This window comes from Schistosoma haematobium, chromosome 5 (assembly GCF_000699445.3).
Source record: "Schistosoma haematobium chromosome 5, whole genome shotgun sequence".
NCBI classification, from domain to species: domain Eukaryota; kingdom Metazoa; phylum Platyhelminthes; class Trematoda; order Strigeidida; family Schistosomatidae; genus Schistosoma; species Schistosoma haematobium.
The window spans coordinates 16100276-16123858 of NC_067200.1; the positions used below are offsets into that span (position 1 = coordinate 16100276).

General features: G+C 36.8%; 1 protein-coding gene across 2 annotated transcripts; it reads left to right on the top strand.

The window, feature by feature from the left end:
• Positions 1-1141: 1141 nt before the first annotated feature.
• Positions 1142-21705, top strand: MIER1_1 (Mesoderm induction early response protein 1). 2 transcript variants are annotated; one of them, XM_012946144.3, is made up of 11 exons: positions 1143-1185; positions 4030-4326; positions 5219-5590; positions 6327-6726; positions 10277-10359; positions 12381-12629; positions 12997-13078; positions 15580-15683; positions 17016-17140; positions 19501-19802; positions 20593-21705. In XM_012946144.3, exons 2-11 carry the CDS (start codon positions 4069-4071, stop codon positions 20820-20822), a joined length of 2205 nt encoding a protein of 734 aa, XP_012801598.2. In that variant the 5' UTR covers positions 1143-1185; positions 4030-4068; the 3' UTR covers positions 20823-21705. The 2 variants fall into 2 exon arrangements, with proteins under 2 accessions (XP_051065001.1, XP_012801598.2); XM_051217585.1 differs by having other exon boundaries at positions 1142-1185; positions 4112-12629; positions 12997-21705.
• The last annotated feature ends 1878 nt before the right edge of the window (positions 21706-23583 follow it).

The following is a 23583-nucleotide window of genomic DNA, read 5'->3' on the forward strand; positions in this document are numbered from 1 at the left end:
CAAATCATCCGGCAGTTGGGTCACTGAATATCGAGCAAATCACCGATCCTCGTCAAGGTCAGGGACAACCAACGCGCATCAGTTAATCGTGTACCATGGACTGGCCCATGTGGCAGTGGTCTCACTTTCGTTTGTATCTACTTTAACTAATATATTTCTGTAATAACGTCCTCTGTGTTGTACAGTCTTCAAAGCATCTATGGTACCTTGGTATGTTAATGGGGTAGTCCACGTAAAGCGCTGACCTCGAGGTGTGACTTCGACGTTAGCTAGTTTGTCACAACATTGACGTCTAACTCGAGTAGGCCTCCAATCATTTCGACATAGGTCGTCTACGTTGGTGATCTACAGTGCTAAGATTGTATAAGTCGTATTTCGATTAGCGAATAAGTCACGTAAAAATTAGAAGGCTTTAAAGACACGAGGGATAGCTTCATGAAGTGACTTGACAAAGATGTACTCACCCAATGATTATAATCTCTTGCTTGAAGCACTTGTGGCTGAAAGTTTCATAATTTACCCACTGTTTTCATCACTACCCACCACTAACGGCTTCCTACCTGGCTTATTATCACCTCCGTTTCCCATTTTATTTTTACACTTCTGTCTTCTTACACAGCATGCATCTGTCGATGAGTGAACTTATCTATTTATTCACTTCATGAAACAATCGTTTTCTCTCAGCACTCAAATTATCACTTCATTACTTTTCATAGTGCGACCAACCAAGCTTCTGCATGCTGATATGACAGATACTGGCATCTAGAAACCCTACTGTCATTATACAGACACAGTCACTTGAGTTACAAGATATACATATCAACAAATAGCTACCAAACTGACTAAAATTAGTGCACATGAGTGACTAGACTATCGCCCATTGAACATAACCGAATGCCTGGAACCATACAGAAACAACAGTAAGCAAGAGCAAATCATTTTGTTTACACAAGATGGTGACAAAGATATTAGATATTGGATCTAAAGATTATGATGGTTTATCATTTGAGGTGTTCAAATAAGAGTGTATGATTAAGCTGAACACGTGGAATCGCTTCTCGAGGAAGAGGTAGGATGGAAGAAGAAATACATGCAAGTTATCCTCAAAACATTTTCATGTTGGACACCCTGAACCTCCTTCTAATTCGCTTCCGCTTGAACAGGCGGGGAATTATTGTCCTGTCGGTAGGTTTTTTTGGTACAGCTCTTTGTGTGTGAGCCTGTATCAGAAATCTCCACTCATACTGCAAATGGGACTACTAGTTGTAATTCTATATACAGTTAAGACTGTTGGTTATGTTAACATCATTATCCCCAGTGGGTTTCAAAAAAATAAGTGGTTATTTGATGATAGGATACAGTTTATTATTTATTCCAAGTCATCTCAGCAGAAACGTTCTGCTTAAATCCCCATCATTGCGCTCCACCAAATGACTTTTTAACAATTGCACATCAAAGGACAAACACCTACTTAAGGTTACCTTTTCACCTTGAGTCAATTCCATTCCGAATGCTTTCCCAGCCGATGTGAGCCCGACCCCCTCAGTGTACAGCCCCAAGAGGAGAACTGAAGACCGTTTGTGACCCATGGCTTGTTGTCTTTCGCCTGAGACGTTTGCGCCGAAACCGTGTTTCACAACTTACATCAATTACCATTGACATGAGTACTTTAATTATCATTAGCCTGTTTCTACTCACTTTATCCCTTGTCATCTCCGTTTATCTGTTATTTTAAAACCGTGTTTATTTGTATCTCAGCGCAGTTCGTTTACTCGTGATTGATTCCTTGCTCCTCTGCATTCCAATCTCGTAGTTTCGATCTATAACTAACCAACATACTTTATCATGATCGCTGGAAGCTCTAACAACCCCATAGATAGTCAAGAGATGTTAGCTTCCAAATAACTACTAAGTTCACTAGGAATAGTTCACTTTGAGTGACCAGACAACTCATTGTAAGCATTAAGGACTTGAAACATTATTGTAACGCCAAGAACCTAACACAAAAGATCAATCGGTTTACACTCGCTTGCCACAAAGATAAGAGGCACATAATTTACTCCAGAGCGAAGTGCCGTAAGTCCAGTGATTTAAGTGGAACCGATTCCCGTATCATTTATGCCATTTACCTTTTCATCTCAGTTTCTTAGGGAACTGTGCTAAGTTGCTGATAACTGAAATCAGATACATATCTGTTTGTACTTTCTTAAATTTAAATATTTTCAGCTTATTCGTGTTTGAAAGAAACAGCATCAAAGTACTTACTTTTCATGCAAAATCTGAGTGGCGATGTCATCTAACATCCTTTACAACTTTTATGGTGTGCTCAGGTTACTAATGTGTTAGGCAGTAATGACACATCCAGTGTTTAATGCTTCCAAGATCTACATAGTCTTGGCGGATTTTTGTTATTGAGAAGAGTTCCGAAACTTTATTAAAGCCTGACATAGGTTCTAGACGTCTTTTCTTCCTATCACATTACTATGCTGTTCATAGTTGCTGAGTGTTCGTCATGTGTAGGCGATTGAAGAGTAGTTATAGGCCAGTTGTTTGTTGGAGCGTTTTTCCTGTTGGTTTAATCCTTGAGATTAAAATTAAATTGTGATTTAATCTTTCTAAAATGGCCACAAACAGCTGGTGTTTTAATACCAGTCCTCTTTCTGTAATATTTGCACCTAAGGATTTTAGAGTGATTATGTCATCTATCACTGATACAATAAGTCAGTGCAATGTCACAGTTTGACCTTCTAGTGTTCTATCTAATCTGATCCTAGTTTAGGGAAGACTTCGCACCCCGTTTTTATTCAGTTATTTATTTTAACACATATTGGTACAAGGAGGCACCAAATACATATGCACCACACATCTCATTTGATTTGTGTGAGGGCTGTGATACTGTCCGGGTGCCCAAACCGAAGCAGATGGTTTTCTAAGGGGGCCTCAACCGGAGCCTTCGACCTGAAGGTCTGATCCACAAGGCAGTGAAGCAACGTCAGGAGATGCAGTTCCACGGTAGCCGGTGACGAACGATTAGTTCCCTTAGGATACTGGAGCCCATGTGCACCATTGGTTTGGAATCAGGGTTTCCCAACTTCCTAGGTGGACTCTCCATGTCCATCAACCCGGTCAAAGCGCCGGAGATTCGCTTTTCGCCCTCACTTTCGTAAACAACACCCCCACCACGAGAAGGCAATGAGTAGGACTTCCCTGTCGATGGCTATATACGCGTGGCCATGTGAGAGCATTACCAACCAAAGGCACAATCTTGCTTATTGTTTTCATCTGACAGCGTTACATGTTGTCTTGAAACTCCTGGCTCAGTAGGTGCATCACATAGAAGCACTGTTTCAGTCGCACTTAGAGATGAGCGAGACTGAATCAAAGTATGAGTTGCGTAGTTCCTTTGAAATGAAACATCCACAAATTGTGCCTGTACATCATTTCGTTAGCCTGATGTTTAAAATGGCCAGAGGCAGGTTCATTTTATATTTCCCAAATAGTTCATAAACCGCATTCCGACTGAAAGCTCAAGGCATGTAACCACTGTGCTCTAAGCTTTGTTTTACGAACTATTATTTTGTATATGGAGATCGCAACTGACTGGCAGTTTTCTCCAGTACATACTGGATTGAGTCGACCAAAAGCCCTGCTCCAATCACTTATTAAATCTCAGAGTATTTAAGGAAAAACAAATGTTAAAACAGACCCAGAGCAACAAATAAATTTGACCTCGTGCATATACCGACATCAGCTTCTCTACCTTTGTAAGCTATTTATGGGAACCATTTCAAGCATATAACGTTGCTAAAATGTGCTAATTCGTTGTTAGAAATTTACATTACTAGCGTAAAACATGTTACGGCAGACAGCTAGCCTGGATGTTTGGTGTTTTGAGATGGGAACTTAATTTTTTGGAAATAATGGTTCCATCCAGATAACACATCTTTATCACTGACGTTCGGTGGTTTTGTTTCGATGTATACGGTAGTATATTTGATCCCCCGAGTCATTTGGTTTTGTATGTTGCAGAACTTTATGTAAATATCTTTTTAAACCTGGATTTCACAAATGTTAATTGAAAAAAATCGGGAACCAACTTTACCTGCTTCAGAGTCGTCTGAACCCCAGACAGATTATAATCCCAGCACGACTGAAACAACTAATCGATCTGCAGACAATCCTGGGCCTTGTCTAGATAGCACCGTACGTAAAGCTGATGGGATGAGCGATAGTGATTTTGACGAACGGGACGTTTCGGTAGATGATGACAGTATTCCTCCAGAGGAAGATGCTGCTGACGAGGAAGAAGTATCAAGTCTCATGAAAGTGAGTTAATCTAATCTGCAGTGTAAAATATTTCGTGCTGTAATTATATTGTATACAGTATTTCTAAACTTATTTAGTGTGAAAAATAACCAAATGAGAATTTTTTGCTTTTAAACTTCATAATATTCTGAATTCAATCATGGTACTTCCTTTGAAGTATAGGGTTTCAAAATAGATTAACGATGATCCTACTGTTGCTAGCTTTTATTTTAAAACTATAAATGAGTGTTGACTTAGTTTCCATATTTTATCAAATCCATCGAGAAGGAATGTGTACACCATTGGAAAAAATTTCTCTTGGGAGTCTAAATGTATTGCATTATACCTAGGTACGTTAGCACTGGTGATTATATCATATACACAGCCCCATTCTGCATATATAAAGTTGGTTTAAATAATCCAATGATAACATCGGTTTTGATTTAAAATCTTAGAAGTGGGTTATGTAGGGTTTGCTTGTATGCGTTCTTATCGAAAGTCAGTCAGTCGTACACGAAATTCACTCGACTTTAACTTGTCTTTTATCACTATATGGTAGAGTACTTAAATACCAGTTAACCCCTGTTATATCTTACACAATTTTCGAAAGTCATATTATGGAAGATATACATTATCAGCTTAACTTTAGTGAGTGTTCTAAAAATGCATACCTTCAGTATTTTGGACGGCGTCACATTTAGCCCCTCCTGATGTAAGATTCTGCATCTGCATAAAACTTACATTGAATATTTGTATTGTTTTTCCATACAGTTCGTATAGTAGATGTAAGTTTCATACATGTTTTTATTTTCCCCTTATTTCGATATTCATTTTTGCGTTAACTATTTACATGTGTATAGGTAGTAAGGAAAATCTTTAGTGCTTGGCAATTTGTTTACTCTTTTGATTTTAGGAAAGTCAAATGTCATTAGATGAACTTTTAGCTACATACGGAATTCCTGCAAACCCTTACGGGAAAGACGGCGACTCTGTTGCAGTTTCCTGTAGCAACATTTCCAGAGGTAAATCTGGGCGCTTAAAAAGCATTCGACACACTGTTACTCCTTCAAGTTTAGCTTCATTACGGGAGGAATCGGTATCATTACCTCCAGCTAAGAAGTTTCGTCGTGCTGCTCACATATCTCTCTGCTTAAATATTGGAAATAATATTTCTACAGGAGGAACTAGACCAGTATCATCAGCTGATTACCCAACCATTCGTTCATCGTCAGATATTGATGCATTGGTAGATAAAAACAAAGTCGATACACCTCCATTACGTTGTGTGAGTTATTTGGATAAATTATCAGTGTTTAATTTATATATTATTTGTTCTTCCAGTTAAAATCATTGTTTTGACAGAAAGCTGTATTCTAGACGTAAGACAATTCCGGGAAAAAGATTGACGCACTGTCGTCGTTTAAGTCATGTCCATCTAGCAGATTTATGGGTATATTGTATTATAATTAACTCTATTGAAAATATCATGATGCTCTGTTTGTCGTTAAATTATACCAATATTTTCGCTCTAATCACATAATTCACGAACTTTTAGATCGGTCTAACACGATTTAGACTCGTTTCTAGTTAAATACTCATCTTAAATTCATTGACCAATTTAGCTTCAATTGGAATTCAGGGGTAAACGTTTATATCACTCGTGTCCATTCAATGACTAGTTTCGGGTCAAAAATCTGGTTTATTGATTTTAAGATCTAGCTTTACAATCGATTAGTTTAGACAGTAAAGTTATTTCTTTATCTTTTACACAGTTGGTTTAGATTATAGACTAGCGCACGAAGCTGTACATTGTTTCTCAGTCAAATTATCATTATAAACTGTGTCAACGATCATATTTAATTTTGATTTTGTCCTTTAAAATCTCTTTCAATCCTCAAAATCACACTCTCAATTGACGGAATGATTTATTGTATAAATGATCTTAGTTTATTTCTAATAATATAAATGAAATTTGGTGCAAATTTTACAAGATTGATGTTATATCCCGTCTCTTTACATAGCTCACTGTATTTCCACATCCACACTCAGTCCCTTGTTCGCATAGCACTAGTCCGGTGTCTATAGATGTATCATCTTCCGATCCTCCTTCAGCCACTGCAACTCCTAGTTATTCAAAACAACATGCCTCAGAAGACTCAACTATTAGTCGCAAAAGCTCATCGCGTAGTCATCTACTTAGGTCCCGCTCAAAATCTAACCTAGCTATCCATACTTCTGAATTATTGGACAGTGCAACTCCAAATGAAGAGAATCAGTTGGAGGAAGAGGATGTTGATACAAGTGTGCCTAACTTTGAGCTGGATGTAGAAAATCATTTCCAGAAAAATGAACAAACTACTGACGATAAGTTTGAAGTCAACCAAGATTATTCTTCACGTTTCTGGAAGAGTGCAATTACTGGTGAGTAAACTAGATAGATTCGTGTTGTGTAAATGACAATCTTGAAACCAAATTTCCCTGTAAAATCCCCCAGATTGTCACTCTTTGGTAGTTTGCTTTAGCGTCTCAACTAATTCGAAATCGGGTCGAAAATTTGGAAACTAATAGTCCTAGTCTGACCATGATGTGTTTTTTAGTCCTTTTTTCATGTACTATATGGTATATAACAGTAATTTTTGAGTTTTCGCGTCAAAACTGTGTCTAATGGGTTTACTAACCTAGTAAGTTTTCTACCATTTTATGTCTCGGAAGTGTACGTGTAACATATGATTAATTTTGCTCATTCACGAATTACAAGTTTATGTACTTAATTTTAACTCATACTTTTTGGATGAGGACAGGCGATCTACAAGAATCCCTAAAGGTAAAGCGAGGTTCAAATGTGGGACCTACTGATTGAAAATCGGGTATTTTAAAAATTTGCCACCGCTCCATATTTAGCTGATAATATTAATAGAATGTATAGTGTGACTGAGCTGGTAATTTGCCCATTCTTTCGAGCCCAAGATCCGAAATGTGGATAAATTTCGTATGAACACACTATCCATTTGTGATGGCTTATCGTCTAAACCATCGGACTACAGTTTTCACTGAAATTAAGTTTAAAGATATGACCTCGCGCAAACCTAACCTTGATTATTGGAAATAATAAGAAATAAGTGGAAACCGGCACGTAAAATGTAGGTACGATCGAAATGTGAACGTTGTTATGATATCTTAGCAATTAAAAACCCTACTAAGTATTATCATTTGTTTATTTTCTTTAGTAATCGGTCCCTCTGACGAACCGAGTTAGTGTAATGAGGAAATAAAGTTTGTCAGAACTATGTGATATAGTATATTCACGCAATACATTCCATAGAATATAATCACACATTTATGTGTGTGGAGAAATAAAGGTCAATCTAGAGAAATCGGAAAATGAGGAAAAATCATATATAAAACGAAATGATTCACGTCACTTTTTGTAATAATAATAGGTATAGTATAAGCGCCGATTGTTTTTAAATATCTTGGGGGAGGAGGCGTTGAACTGTCGTTCTAATTGTTTTGCTAAGCATTCCCAATTATTTTTATAAACACTCAGATTCGTTAAAGTATCTAACATGTCACCTGGCTCGTATTTTTTATTATTTCTGAGTCATATACGTATTATTGTAGGGCCATTATAAGAAATTAATTGAAAAGAAATATCACTTCGCTCTATTCGTCTTTTTCTTCCATGTCTAAATGGGAATTTTCTCTGTATCATAAAGAACAAATGAGATAGAAGAATAGAAATTTAGAAATAATACTGAAGATTTAGATGAAGGTGAATGAATGCAGCTTGCCACATTGACTTGGGTTTGAGTCTCGTGTACAGGATCGTGGATACGCACTGCTGAGGCGTCTCATACTAGGACGAAACAATCGTCCGGTGCTTCCAGGTTTTCAATCGTGATCTGGCTAAGATCAACCTGGAAAATTATTTTAAGGTTAATGATGTTAAGCACGTCTTAGTTTACTAAAACGATGGATCTAGAAGATATACAATGATACAATGTCAATCGATAAGTAATCACAAAATTAGACTGTTGAGGAGCTGATATAGTTTCAGACCCTATTTGATGGTGGTCAAGCTAGAAATGAAATAAAAAAAGAATTGGAAAACTGGACAAGTAAAATCACAAAAGTTCAATATACCCTTCCTTCGAGGTGCTAACCAACTCAGCGAATGCAAAATTGCTCACAGCAATAAATCCCAACCTTTAAAAGATCTACTAAAAAAGAGGAAACCACACTGGAGAACAACTGGGATGAGATTAAAGAGGACGTCCTGGGCCTCAAGAAGCACCATCATAAACAATGAATCTCTGTTGATATCTTGGAAAAGATTCGAGAAAAGAAGAACAAAAAGGCAGCAATCAACAACAGCCGAACAAGAGCAGAGAAAGTCAAGGCACAGGCCGAATACACAGAAGCAAACAAAGGAGTGAAGAGAAGCATTTTTATTTATTTATTTATTTTAACACATAGATATTGGTACAAGGAGGCACCAAATACATATGTGCCACACATATCTCATTTGATTTGTGTAAGGGCTGTGATACTTTCCGGGTGCCCAAACCGAAGCAGGTGAAGAAAAGCATTAGAGCTGATAAGCGGAAATACGTTGGAAACCTAGCAATGACAACGGAAAAAGCTTCAAGAAAGGGAGGTAGGAGATAACTGTAAGATACGGCGAAGAATCTGACGAGAAAACAGTAAGTCAGGGCGATCAGTCGGATACAAAAAGGCAAACCAATCACTGCGATTCAAGAACAGCGGAACAGGTAGTTAGAGCACTTCGAAGAACTCTTGAATAGAGCGACCCGCACTAAACCCACCGGACATCAAATCAGCACATACAGACCTCCTGTTACCTCACCAAAAATTGAATAAATCAGCAAGAGTATCGGAAAAATCAAGAGATGGGAAGCAGCTGGATCAGACAACATACCAGCAGCAGCCTCTAAAGCGGTAGACCTCAGCATACACAAGGGAACATGCAAAACCCTGAAATACAACACAGTGAGCACCAACGAAATCGTACTTGATAAATAAGCTGTGGAAGAGGTGGGAATTTTCACATACTTGAACATCATCATCGATGAACAAAGGGGGTCCAATGCAGACGCACATGCAAAGATTGGCATTCCTACAGTTAAAAAACATATGGAACTCAAGACAGTTGTCAACCAACCTCAAAGTGAGAATCTTCAATACGAACGTCAAGACAGTTTTATTGTACGGAGCTGAAACGTGAAGAACTACTACAACCATAATCAAAGATGTACACGTATTTATAAACAATTGTCCAGACAAGATACTTGAAATCAATCGGCCAGACACCATCAGCAATAACCTGTGGGAGAGGACAAACCATCTTCCAACTGAAGAGGAAGTTAGGGAAATACTGGTGGTGGGTAGGACATGCGTTGCGGACGTCATCGATCTGCATCATAAAGCAAGCTCTGACTTGCAATCTTGAGGAGAAAACGAAAAGAAGCAGACTAAATAACACGCTGCACCGGGAATCAAAGACAGACATTACCAGAACAAACAGCATTTTCGAACAACTGGAAAAGAGAGCCCGGGACATATTAGGTTGGAGAATCTTGGTCGTCGGCCTATACTCCAAGAAGAGTAACAGGCGTAGGTACGTTTATTTTGCGTGTCATATCATCCCGTTTCTTTGTGAATTTCTTATGGCTGACTAATTCTTACCAATCAATTTGCCTCTGTACCATTACAACAAAAGTGTGTTCATTCTGTTCTGAAATAGAACTTAGCATTGTATTTGTACTGATCTTTTTATATTTGTTTTCATCTTTGCAATGCTCTGTTGTAATATAAACGAGAACCCTTTCTTTCATTAGTATTTGTTATTTCCTTGAAGATACGACAGGTACAGTCTTTTGTCTAGTGATAATGCATAGCAAAACTAGTTTATGTCTCCTGACAAGTTTTGCTTTCTTTTCATCCTAAAAAGGTCAAGAAACTACACCTTCGTACAATTCAGACGAAGACGAAGACTACTGTCCAAGTGAAGATAGTGGTCGTGATTGGAAAGGTGTAGGTTTTTTTCAGTGCATTTCTTGTGTCCCAGTATTTTTGTGACCGTTAATACCCAATAACCCAGTGGGAGATTTAGTGAGAACGTCTCTTGACATAATACATGTCTGTTACCATCAATAATTGTTCAGTACCAATCACTGTAGCGAAATTAACAACGGCAGACACCTTAATACTTGCAAGCACGAAATGACCGGTTTAATATGGTTAAATAAATAAATTTTGTGTCAATCAATAAGAAAGCAGTTGAACATCAACCATTAAAGTGCAAGAAAATAAATTCTAGTAACTTATAATTAGTATAGTCATAATACACAAATTTCAAGTTAGTTTTACAGGTTTGTTGATAATAAATAATTTGTAGTTAAATTCACAAACTGACTTTAACTTAATAACCACTAAAATATGGAGTATTAAACAGCTATTTCATCCTGGTATATAACTCAAATACATATTTTTGGGGTAACTGGTAAATTCAATTCTTTCTTTATCATATATTAACTTGTATTAATTGATTTGTTGTGGATAAAAGAATTTTAAATATGTTAGTAGTTTCTATGTTTAAAATACCTCACCACTATCACCATGAATTTAAATTTTTCGATCTCTGTAATGTTAAATTCTCAACTTCAGGTTTTTTCTCCAATAAGTCATATCAAAATTACTTTATTTTATTAATTTAGCACATTTACTGAGTTTGTAGATTTCCTTTTGGTGTAGTAGTTGTCTTGTCTTTTGGGCTGTCACTACTATCAGTGACAGTCGATGTAAAGCCTCGCACATGTATGCGTTAGCCGTAGTCGTCTTACAATATCAGCACGACAAGATAAAATTAACAAGGCTGTAGCATAGCATTCTTTACTGTGAAACTGACTTTGTCTCATATGTAGTGCTTATTTAAACACTGGGATCATTCCACAAATTTAACCAATGATAATGCCTATGTGTCTGACACCAAGTACACCTGTTTAGTGAGCTTTGTAATACTTGCTAGACACTTGTCTTTAGTCTAAATATCTGGAGGATAGATCTAGAAGCCTGAAACTAATTAATTTAGTCCAGCTCATGTTCAGCTATGGTTTAAAACGGAATCAAACTGCGTTGTGCAGCGTGTCATATGTTATGAAGAGGATAAATCTCTAAAACCTGGACTCCACTGTTCGAACCCCAACAATAATTGATCACTTTAAGTTTGTGCAAGATTTAAAACTCGGCTTGATACTGTCTGCAGATATTTCATATCTGCTTTCAAAGCAATTTATCAAAACAAAGTGATACAGCTTTTAAGAAAATATTTTATTAATGGCAGGAACAATCATACGATTGAGGGTAAAACGATATTTCAGATTCCTCATCTTAACTATTGAAATAAAAGAGAAAGTTAAGCTTATGCACCACCCTCACTGCCTAAAGTTTTGAATCATCTTTTAGTAATTCCTTAATTACCTACACATATGTCTCGATCAATAGTGCCAGGAAATATCAACAGATGGTGGCTCGAATTTTATATCGTTTCTCATAACCACTACATTAAGTGACTTCACATCGTAACGGAAAACTACACAAGAGTATGTTTCGTGTTTGCAATTATAGGAAATTTAATCTTTTATGGGAATCATAAATACAGACGACATATGTTTTATCTTTATGGTTTACATCGCGAACTGATCTTAGAGAGCCACTAAAAACAACAAAGCACTAGACAACTGTTTCGTCGTAGTATAAAGCACCACACCGCTAGACGAGAAATCTCGAATTCGATCCATGTTGTGGAGTCGCGGGTGCTCAGTGCTGAGGAGTCCTATATTAAGATAAAATTTACGTACAATACTTCCTGGTTTTCATTGGTTCTCTAACAATGAAAAACCCATGATGTAAACTAAAAGTTTAGCATTCTCCATAATCCCATCATGCTAATATTTATAATTCATTGACCAACAGTACGAACTTCATATTACGTACTTAAATTACTTATTTTCTGAAACTATTTTCTCTCTTCACATTTCCAACATGTTAAATAGGAGATAAAAATTGGTGAAGATTATCAGGCAAATATCCCTATGCTTGCCCTAGCATCAAATGTAATGGAGAATCAATGTGATGAAAGTCGATCATCGTATTATGGTTCTGAACGGATTTTTCAAGAATCTAGTCTTGTATGGAAACCTTCGGAAAAGCTCTGTGAAGCTGATGTCACACGCTTTGAGAGATCATATGCCCAAGTTGTTTTGTCAACACTGCCTACTGAACGAACAATAGACGACGAAGAGGTAACTTCGGTCTTTATGTTTAAAGTTATGCTCTAAGTTCACATTTTTCCACCTTGACTACTCGTTAATAAGTAAAGTAGTAATGCTGAAATACACTGATTTCTCGAAAATACTATAGGCAATTTAAGTTTAATTCATTAAATTAGAATGTCCGTTTTACTTTATACTCACTCGGAATGCATATACCAGATGTTTTATCGTTCATTTAGTGTTAAGTTTTATACCTCATCAGTACACTTGTTTAACCGCAGGAATAACCAATAAGGTCTGCAGTCTTAGCTTATAATTGTTATCTTAACGACTCAAACACGATTTCAACCACATATTTATCTTTCTATTTTATTATTTACCATTATTTTATTTTTAGGCTTTATTCTTGTTAATGCGTTGTGATTATGATACGGATGAGGCGCTGCAACGATTACAATTTAAAGCAATATCACCAATGGGTATGATGACTTTTTTAAAACCCGATGTCTACACATGTGTGTATTTATGTTTTCTGTCGTTTGTGTGATTATCTTGGCTAGATTTTGAATAGTAATCACGTTTAATTTCCAATTATTCTGTTGATTTCAAATTAAAACTCAATTTTATTCACATTCAAAAGAGAGATACATGCAAGCAAATAGAATAGTAATGAGATCTTGTGTTGCTTGTTGTTGCAAATGTATTTATATCTCTATTCTAAAGTCTCGTATTTTCAGTGCATATAAATCATCTATTTTGTTTACATAGTTATGACATGCCTTCTCCATCTTAAAAATGCTTTGAAAACTCATCCGTCCATATTACTGTCAAGCTAAAGTCACGTTTGGCATCGATACTTTAAAGATTTTGATCATAGGTATCTTCAAAAATTGCTCGAATATTGTGGAACGATTGGGTGAACGGTTTTGAGTTTAGGCATAAGTACTAAACAAAAATGACATGTCGGTTGATGGGAACGGGAATCCTTATGAACCGAGCCGGTTGAGACACATGTCACGTCGTATGCCCCCCACTATCTCCCTCGATGAGTAATATTTACTGTAGTAGGTGTAGTTTGCAAAAAATAGGGGCAGATAAACCAAAAGCTAGCATCAGTCCATGGAATCATTCACTGTTAGACTGAAGTGTGCTGGTACATCCTCACTACCTAGTTGGGCTCCTCTCAATTACTAGTTGGTGAGTGACTAGATAACATAGTTTAAAACCGGATTTAGTGGAACAAATACATTCATTCTCCATCCTCCTTTAGATCATTAGTTTCAATATTCCTTCATGTATACTTTTTTCCGGACCATATTCTCTAATGTTTAGTTTCTCTCAGTATCTATTCCGGTACAGTTATTTAGACTCGTTTACTGTTTGCTTTTTATTGTCATCTCGTTTGACTGACTTGATATGATAAGTTTGGCTAATTCACATTTCCGCCAGGGTCTATCCCTTGTATCCCATGTAAAATTGCACCATAAATGTTTAGGCAGTTATATCAGTTAATTTTTATCATGCTATAAATGCATATGATAAATCGCATTCTTCCTATATACATTCCTTTACATACCTATGCTTATTAATAGTACACATTCATGAGTGTTCCTCAAGTAAATCCTATTACACTCTTTTATCATCATTGCTACTGCATTATTTCGATTCCCTTTGCTCTCCATCTTGCTATTTCCATCTCGTCGTACTAATATGGTATAACAATTCAAGCCAATGCACATCTTTACCAGGCTCTGCGTTAATAATGAGTCAATGATATGATGATAGGGTGTTTTTGCTTTCACTAATATTGTAATTCGATTTGCATGTTTTTGACTGCGTAGTAATTTGTACTAGATGCCTGTTTCTTAATGTCAGAATAGTGTATATTTCTTAGGAAGATGGTTTGTATCGGTCCAGTGGTAAACGTACTTACTTACTTTTTTCTGGTTAGCGTTTTTTTAGCGAGTTAGTTTTCTACGGAATGGGGACGCTAACCCCATGCCCAACCCTCCTCCTTTATCCGGGCTTGGGGCCGACAGTAGCTCCCGGAGGGACTCCAGGCGGAGATGGTCGTTAAATATGTATTCGCTATAAAAACCAACCACTTGAAAAAATTAAACTTATCATGTAAAAGGCGAAATGTGATTCAGAAGTAAACCGGACTGTACGTTTTTTGTAAACATTTATCTTAGTTTTAAACAAACGGAAATTGTAAATAGGCGTATTTCGTCTTAAGTACTATGTACTTCCGGCCATTTATCTCTATGCTATGGCTTAATATTACTAACGATCTGCATAATCTTCCCTTTATAAGATTCCAGATTGAAATTTGTGTATAGTTTGCTATTGTTATCGATAAATTAAAGTTGGTTTTTATATATACGAATATGTTAAAATAAATCAATGCACAACATTGTTTTCGTTAATTATATCATGTTACATTAGGTAGCAACGCTAATTTTTAATTCGTTTTTGTATTGATTGTTTACAATTTATTTACGCGAATCATCAAGTACCAGGTCCCATGTTGCGACCGACTGATTCCCACAAATAGGAATTCTCATAAAGTGCAAGAAATGTTTTGGAATGATAAATAGCTCCTTTTTCAGCCCTGAACTTTTTTATTTTGCATAATTCAATTCAAGTTGATAGCAGATAGAAAGTGTTCATAGGTCGCTAGATTTCAGTACAGACATATTTACTCTTGTTTGGTAAAACTTTCGACTGTGTAGTGTCGAAGTTACATGTAGAGTACGAGATAAATATGTTAAGTTGAAAAATGAGATTAGTTTTTGCGTTGTGTGTTGCATAAGACTACTTCAGAGTTCGATGCTGGTCAATAGTGTGATTGAAATAAAGAAAAGTAAGGTTGATTAAACCAATAGGTGAGACTAGTTTATATAGTTGGTGAATATAGATCTAGTTGTTATAATCGCAGACATTATCCATTATGTACTGTCCTTTCTTATTTCATTCCCAGCTGTTCCCGGTTATCTAGATTCATGGTCGGAGTCTGATTGTGCAGCATTTGAGAAAAGTTTCGCTTTATGTGGAAAAGATTTTCGTCAAATACGAGAGACACGAGTGAGTAGATTTCACTTACCTCAAATACCACATTATCTATCTAGATCTGTTTTTCCATGCCAACAAATAGAATGGTCAGATTCAATTTACTACTATCATAATGTTTATAGACACAATATTCAATGTTTAATGGTAAATAGGCATGAATCTGTTTATCATGATATATCTGTTTATTCAATAAAAAGGAAATATGAACTGATGTATACCACGTTTACTGTTGCTAAACATAGTTGGAAACGTATTTTTTTACATGCGTCAACGACTAGATAACATAGTTAAGCCTTAACTTGCGACTTGACCATAGTTGAGATATGCATAATGATGAATATATTCTAGGAAATTCCTTATGTTCACTAGGTAGCTGAAGTAGAAATGAACTGAAAAAGACAATCATCCGGTCATTCTGTTTACATGGCAGAAGTCTATTAAATCATTTATCATTCGTTTAAACTGTATGGACGTGGTAGTTAATCAATCTGGTCGTCTACATTTTTACTCTTCTGTTCTTGAATCATCCATCGTGTTAGTGTAGATTGCGACAAGTTGAATTGTGTGCTTTCAACTTTTTGTTGCCAAACGTCAAGGCTATATTGCATATTGCCAATCACAAACGTAAATGACTCGATGTCATTTTTAAAAATTAGTTTTGCAAGCTGAATAATAAAAATAACTCACTGCTGACAGGTTTTCGATTGGTTGTCTTGTTCATTTCGTATAATTCCACCACTAAAATATTTATCCTGTTATTATTTCTTTGTTCTGGAATAGTATGCTAAATGGTGTACATTAATCTAGCATAAATGATTCCGTTGTCCATACTTCGCTTCGGGAGTATAGTGTACTCTAAACCTTAGCAGTTTGATTGGGAAGCTTTCATGCTTGCTTGCGACAGTATCATTTCTAACTACTCAATCACGTCAAGAAAATATATTTCCAGTAGACACCCTTGTGCTTCAAGTTTTCTTTAATTCCATGATGTATGTAACATGAATAGGTATGGTCACCCTACATGTTGTCGTTTTTGTACTCTTCCGTGTTATTTCACTGATCAATTTCTTTTATTAACTTTGAAACTCGTTAATTCAATTGATATAAACGAATCTAATCAACTTTTTGAGGAAATTGAAAGGTATAATTATCAAAAAATTGATGATATGGAAAAGCATTGGAAAGTTGTAAGCAATCCACATTCATGACCCTCAATTGTTTTTTAATAGAATCTGAAGTTTCAAAAACTAAAAGCCTACTACATGCACTAAAATCCATCGTGTTTTTCCTGTTTGATTAACTTCTATCGATTGTTTGTTTTTGTCAAATAAAATCATTTTATAGCTTCGTCATAAAACTGTGTCGGAACTGATTCATTTTTATTACCTTTGGAAGAAGACAGCACGTCATGATGAGTTTGCACGAATATATCGTAGGGATAAAAAAAAGTCTTCACATCCTAACATTGCGTAAGTGTTTTTTTACAACTGTCGTAGTCTTTCGTCTATCTAAATATAATTTTCAGTAACCTGCTTTCCACCAATGTCGGTATGAAAACTATGAGATTAAAATTACTTCATACCTTTCTTTCTACTGGCCAATTCTTTCTCCGTGTATTATATCTTTATATGCAATCTTCTATAAATTACTACCACTGAAGTAACTACTATGGATTCGGTGTTCATCTTTTTGTGTTAATGGGGCACAGGGACTTGAACCGAAGCATATATGTATCTGGTCCTACGTTGTAGCTGACTGACCAGTACAATGTGTGACTTGAATTGTCTAGTAAAATATTTGCTTACTCTATGATTTGTATTGATGAGTGACAATCCTTACTATCCTGATTCCGATTAAGACATTCCCCTATTTTTACGAGTTACAGCATCTTTGTCAGTCTTTATGAAACAAAAGTGAAACATACTACTTTTCAACCAATTTTGGTTGGTTTTGTCCCTCAACTGTAACTTTCTGGACGTGAAACGCCGTTCAATTAACCTATGTAATTGTGATAACATTCCCAAAAAACTTGTAGTTGGGTAATATATTTTTCCGCGACTTCCTCTCACTTTTACATAGTTTGAGGGATGTTGAGCCTATGCATTTATCTGGATTCTTTTCATTGTTGTTTATTATTAACTGTTCCGTGGTAATATTTTGTTCTGTTATTTCTATCCTTTTATTCCCAAACAATATGAAACTAATTGCGCTCCTTGTCCTACTTTGTTTAACATAAGATTTTATGTAGCTACTTTACTTTCTTTTACTGATATTCCACTGACATTCACCGCACAACCATTCAATATATGTAGTTTTTTATTAAATCGAATACATTGTTTAAACGGAACAAGATGTCCTAATAATGTAGATTGATATGACGAAACAACTGTAGTATTAAAAAACTGTTAGTCATTTCTCAGTATGGAATTAACATTCGTTACAAATCACTCAACTGCTCAATACGTATATACATCCCGTAGGAAATAACCTTACTAAAAAACGTTAGCCAAAATAAAGTTGAAGGATCTTTATTGTGAAGAACTATGACACCTTTTGGTGAAAACCTATATTCTTCGGAAGTCAAGAGGCTGATGCCCTTTCTAACACCCAGAGCAACAACTAATATGGGTACAATGAATGTTCGGACAATATGGAAGACCGGGAGGACCAATCAAATAGCTGTGAGAATAAGAAGACACTACTTGACTGTTCTCGGAATCAGTGAAACCGATTTAACCCAAGCTGTACAGAAAAGGTTAGATTTGCGAGAGATTCTGCTGTACTCCGATCACGAAGAAGAAAATGCGGTTGCACACTCAAGGAGTTGCTCTGATTCCATCTAAAGAAGCACGTATAGCACTGATAGGATGAAAATCTCACGAATCCAGGATCATCAAAGCATCCTTCAAAACAAAGAAGGGAATCACAATGCTTGTTATCCAATATTGTGCTTCCACCAAGATCAGTTCTATGAGCTGCTGCAATCGATCATAGCGAAGTGTTCAGGAAAGAACCTGACTATCTTAATAGGAGACCTAAATGCCAGTTATAATGGATAATAACGAGTATAGAGATATAATTGAACGACGTGGACTGGAAAAAAGAGACGAAGACGCTAAGAGATTTGCGAATCAATGTGCATTCAACAAAATGGTTTTAGGTGTCATAGTGTCCTCCCACAAACTCGTATTCGATCCGAACGTCAAGACAGTTCTATTGTACGTAACTGAAACCTAGTGAACTACCACAAAAAGTACTTATAAACAATTGCACTACGCATGATACTCAATGTCCGTTGGTCAGATGCCATCAACAGCCTAGTGTGGAAGAGAACAAATCAGCTTCTAACTGAAGAGGAAATCAGAGAAAGACTCAGAATGTGGATAGGACAGCCGGAAAGCATCAAACTACATCACGAAACAGGCGCTAGCCCTTAATCCTGATGAAAAACGGAAAAGAGAGAACAAAAACACTGCGCCGATAATTGGAAGCAGATATCAAAAGGATGAAGGGCCAGTAGAAAGGATTGTACAGGACGGAGTTGGATGGAGAATGTTAGTAAGCGGCCTATGCTACTCCACGAAGGGTAACGCGTAGAAATGAAGTTACAAATCAATGTTTGGCCGTTATGTGTTAGATAATAAATAACATTGTTTATTTAGGCTATGCTATTATAATGGAAAATTAACTACAAACATTTGCCTGACTGCTTGTTTTTATTCCATGACTTCTGAGATTATTACAACTTTGTAAAGTGATGAATTTAAATGTGAAATTTTTGTTTTTATGCTTTATTTCGTACACACTCCCGTTACTAATTACTTGACAGTGATTTTATGGATTGTTTGGCTATGGAACAAGAAATTCTAGCGGAATCCTATATGCAAAATGCCAGTGATATAGTTTTGTCAACTGCAACATCGAATGCAGATATTCAATCCTATCCTCATAAATCCATTCAGCATGCTTCAATCAATAATATCGGTTCCATAAAAGCTAGTGGTTGTCAGTTAGGCTCATCAATCAGTTGTAACAATGGTCAAAATACTGGAGTAGTGTCAGCGAATTGCAGTGAAACCTGTACTTCAAGAAGTCCTGTTAATCGATTTACAGCTTTGTCAGACGACATGAGTAAGTTGTAATAAATGTTCTTATTTAACATTTTCTTCTTTATATTCCTAAATTGTAGGGCATATTCATTTTAGCATATTGTCATATATTAATTGAATAATTATGACATAGAGCCAGATATTAAGCACCCCTAGTCTGGAGTTAACCTAATGGCGTTCGAACTAGTACCTCTAGTTGAAAGTCGAGTGTTTCATTGTTTAGGTTTAAGTAAATGTTTAGAATGAATTATCTTTACACATATATCTATGAAGTTCGAGCAACATGTTAAAGTATATGATGGTGGAAATCGTTTGTGCGTATCACTCTAGCATTACGCGAAAAAAAACATCTAATTAGCCTTACTTTTGAGAACTTCCACAAGTGTTTTCGACAGGGAAAATAGGGTAAATGTACTGCCCCGAATAGGGAATATTTGGGGACAGATTAGTCTGTAGTAAATGATAAAAACTAATGTACAATAATTGTGTTTAATTCCAAGACCTAAAATCTTTGGTATTAGTTATGAACTGAATTTCATCGATTTTCAGAATAGTATTGACACAATAAGACGACGTTTGTGTATCCTTGATGTTATCTCATCATTGAAACAATCATCCAACCAAATTGTTAGTTGAGATGATATTTAAATTACTTTAAAAGGTACTCGCAGCTTTCTGCTTTGTGAAATGTTCACATTTCCATGGGTTGCTGTCGTATGATCATATATATATATTTCATTTTTCCTACTGTTTCTCTAAAAAGATTTTTCAGCCAACTTAATTCCAAGTATTTTTTTCTTTCGGTGTTTTAGTAAACAGTGAAGTCACTACCAGTATATGCTTAGATGCTCCTGGAAATCAATGCAAATCGAAAACAAGTGGTAACTCATTGAGTTTATCAGTAAATACAACTAATAATAATAATAATAATAATAATAATAATAATAATAATTACAATGGAGCTTTTTGTATAAAGCAATCAGAGCATATGCCTAGTTCATCATCTACACGTACAGCATTGTCATCAACTGTAACTGTTTAGAGTTAACGGCGTTAGAAAATATATTCGATACTTTTTTTGGCTACATTTTACTGTTTCTTGTTCTACATGTAACACTCCAATTTTTATATGCACTTCTTCATTTAAGATTCCGATCTCTTGATAACTTAAGGTTTTTTCTACTGATTTTTAAGTGATTGTACTTCAATTTGCTGTAAAACTTTCTTGTTGTCTTTTGGTAGTTTGCTTGTATGTTAGTAGATCTATGTAAGTCTGAATAATGTGTATTATATGAAAAACTACTGCTACTTTAAAAACAATGTGAGTTCAAAAACAGTATTTCTCATCATTCATGTTATTGTATGTAGCTAGGTATATACTGTTGCTCTTCATTATTGTCATATTATCTTTTGCTTCCCTTAATCAACCTGTACTCATGTTTAGAATATATTTTCCTGATTTACTTCCATTATATTTGTATTTTTATCCTTTGCACGACGGATGTTTTCTCACTAAATGTTCCTGTCTTCTACTGTACTGATAAAACTAAGATGGAAATGCTGTTAATAACATGTATAAAATATAAATTGTGTAACAACACTTGTCTAGAATTTATGTTACACCGTCTTTCAAAACAAATTTGATCAGCGCTTCGTTAAAGATGCAGTTCAACTAAACTGTTACGCGATACATGTTGATTCTAAAACAATTAGCTGCAGCATGATTTACCAAGTTTAATAGTGTTTACAACTAACTAGCTAAGTTTAATTAGGCCTAGGAACACCAGGTATCGAGGAGAACATTTAGTATTCCAGGTGGTCTAAGTGCACCGTTGTTTTGTCTGGCTTCAGTTGGTTATAGTGTGCTGTTATAACATCGTCTTGGGGTCGTTGGAGGTTACGTAGGACGAATGTAGTGGAAGACCGCGTAAGCACAACTTCATAAGGTCCTTGCCGAGGGCGATGGAACTTGCTACATGTCCCTTGTGGGGCCATAGGGCGGTGCAACCAAACACGATCTCCGGGTTTATACACGGGCCCATTCGCCTTGCGATCGTACACATCCTTTTGGTGCTTGCTGGCATTTTGTAGGTTGATCTTCACTAAGCAATAGGCGGCTGCGAAGGTTACGGACGTATACTATATGATCTTGGGCCTCGCATGGTAACAACGGTATTTAAAGCTCAACGGGTAGGCGCAATCCATGTCCAAAAAGTAGGGTCGCAGGTGAAAATCCAGTAGGTCCGTGCACTGATGCGCGGTAAGCTAACAGACATTGGGATATCGCGTCATCTCAACATTCCGTCGACGACTCATTGATAAACGACTGTAGGAGAGTTTTGACAGTCCTGTTGGTTCTTTCCACTAAGCCGTTACCTTCTAGATGGTGGTGTGTTTCGGATTCCCAATAATCGACATACCTGGGCGACGAGATTACTTTCAAAAGCTGAACCTTGGTCAGAATGGGGTGAGAGGGGAGCGCCGTACCGGGGTGCCCAATGATCAATGAAAGCCCGAGTAACTGTGAGGGCATCTTGTTGTGGTATAGGAACAGCTTCACACCATTTGCTGAAATAGTCTACCATAACCAGTATATAACGGTTTCCGTTCTTTGACGTTGTGAGTGGCCCCATAATATCGATGCCAACTCGCTGATGAGGACCTGTCGTCATTGGAACTAAGGACGCACGGGGTATTTGTCGGGGTGACTTAATAGCATAGCACGTGCTACAATTTTTGCAGAATTCTGCAACGTCTTCGTGGATAGATGGCCACCAAAACCTCTGGCAGATAGCATGTTCAGTCTTCCGTATTCCTGAGTGCCCAAGTCCTCGGTGTACCTGCTCCATACTATTATGAACTTGTACACGTGATGCTATCAATAGTGGATGTTTTGATTCACTGATTATAAATAACGTGTTTTCATACAATCTTAGACTGTCCCACTTCGCCAATGAATGATCCTTCAACTCTGTCATAGATGATTTATTATTATCATGTAGTTGCCTCTGGTAAATAAATCGCAGATCTGGGTCTAGTGCTTGAGGAGACGGCCAGTCGATCTCGGGGGCTGTGCTGAGGACGGCACTAATGGTATCAGGCGAATAGGGTATACGAGATAGAGAATCGGCATTTGTGTGTCGGCTTCCGGGTCGGTATTCTCAAGTAAAATCAAACTCCTGCAACCTCTCCTGCCAGCGCGCTACCTGACCTGGTTCACGGAACGAACGAAGCCACTGTAGTGCACGGTGGTCTGTGCGTACACGAAAGGGTCGTTCTAAGAGATAGTGACGAAAATGTTGCAAAAAGTTTACCAAAGCCAGCATCTCTCAGCGCGTCGTAGAATACCATGTCTCTCTTTTATCTAACCGCCGATTAGCGTACGCAATGACCTGTTCCTTTCTGTCTTGTGCTATTTGAGACAGGACTGCTCCAATAGCTGACGAACTAGCATCTGTATCAAGTATAGACTCACCCGCTTTAGCAGAAGTGTCCGGAAAAGCTAGTATGGGTGGAGCAGCAAGACATGACTTCAAAGTGTTAAATGCTCGTTGACATTCTGTGGTCCACAAAAATGTTCGGCCTTTGTGCGTCAGGCGATGTAGAGGTGATGCCAGGGAAGCTAAATCGCTTACGAAACGTCTACAATAAGAAGCGAGTCCCAGGAAGCTGCGAACGTCCTCGGCAGATCTCGGTTGTGGCCAATTAACAATGGCGCTCGTTTTTTCCTGATCTGTTGCTACTCCCTCTTCCGTAATGCGATTCCCTAAAAAGAGCACTTCTTTTTGCAATAGTCGACATTT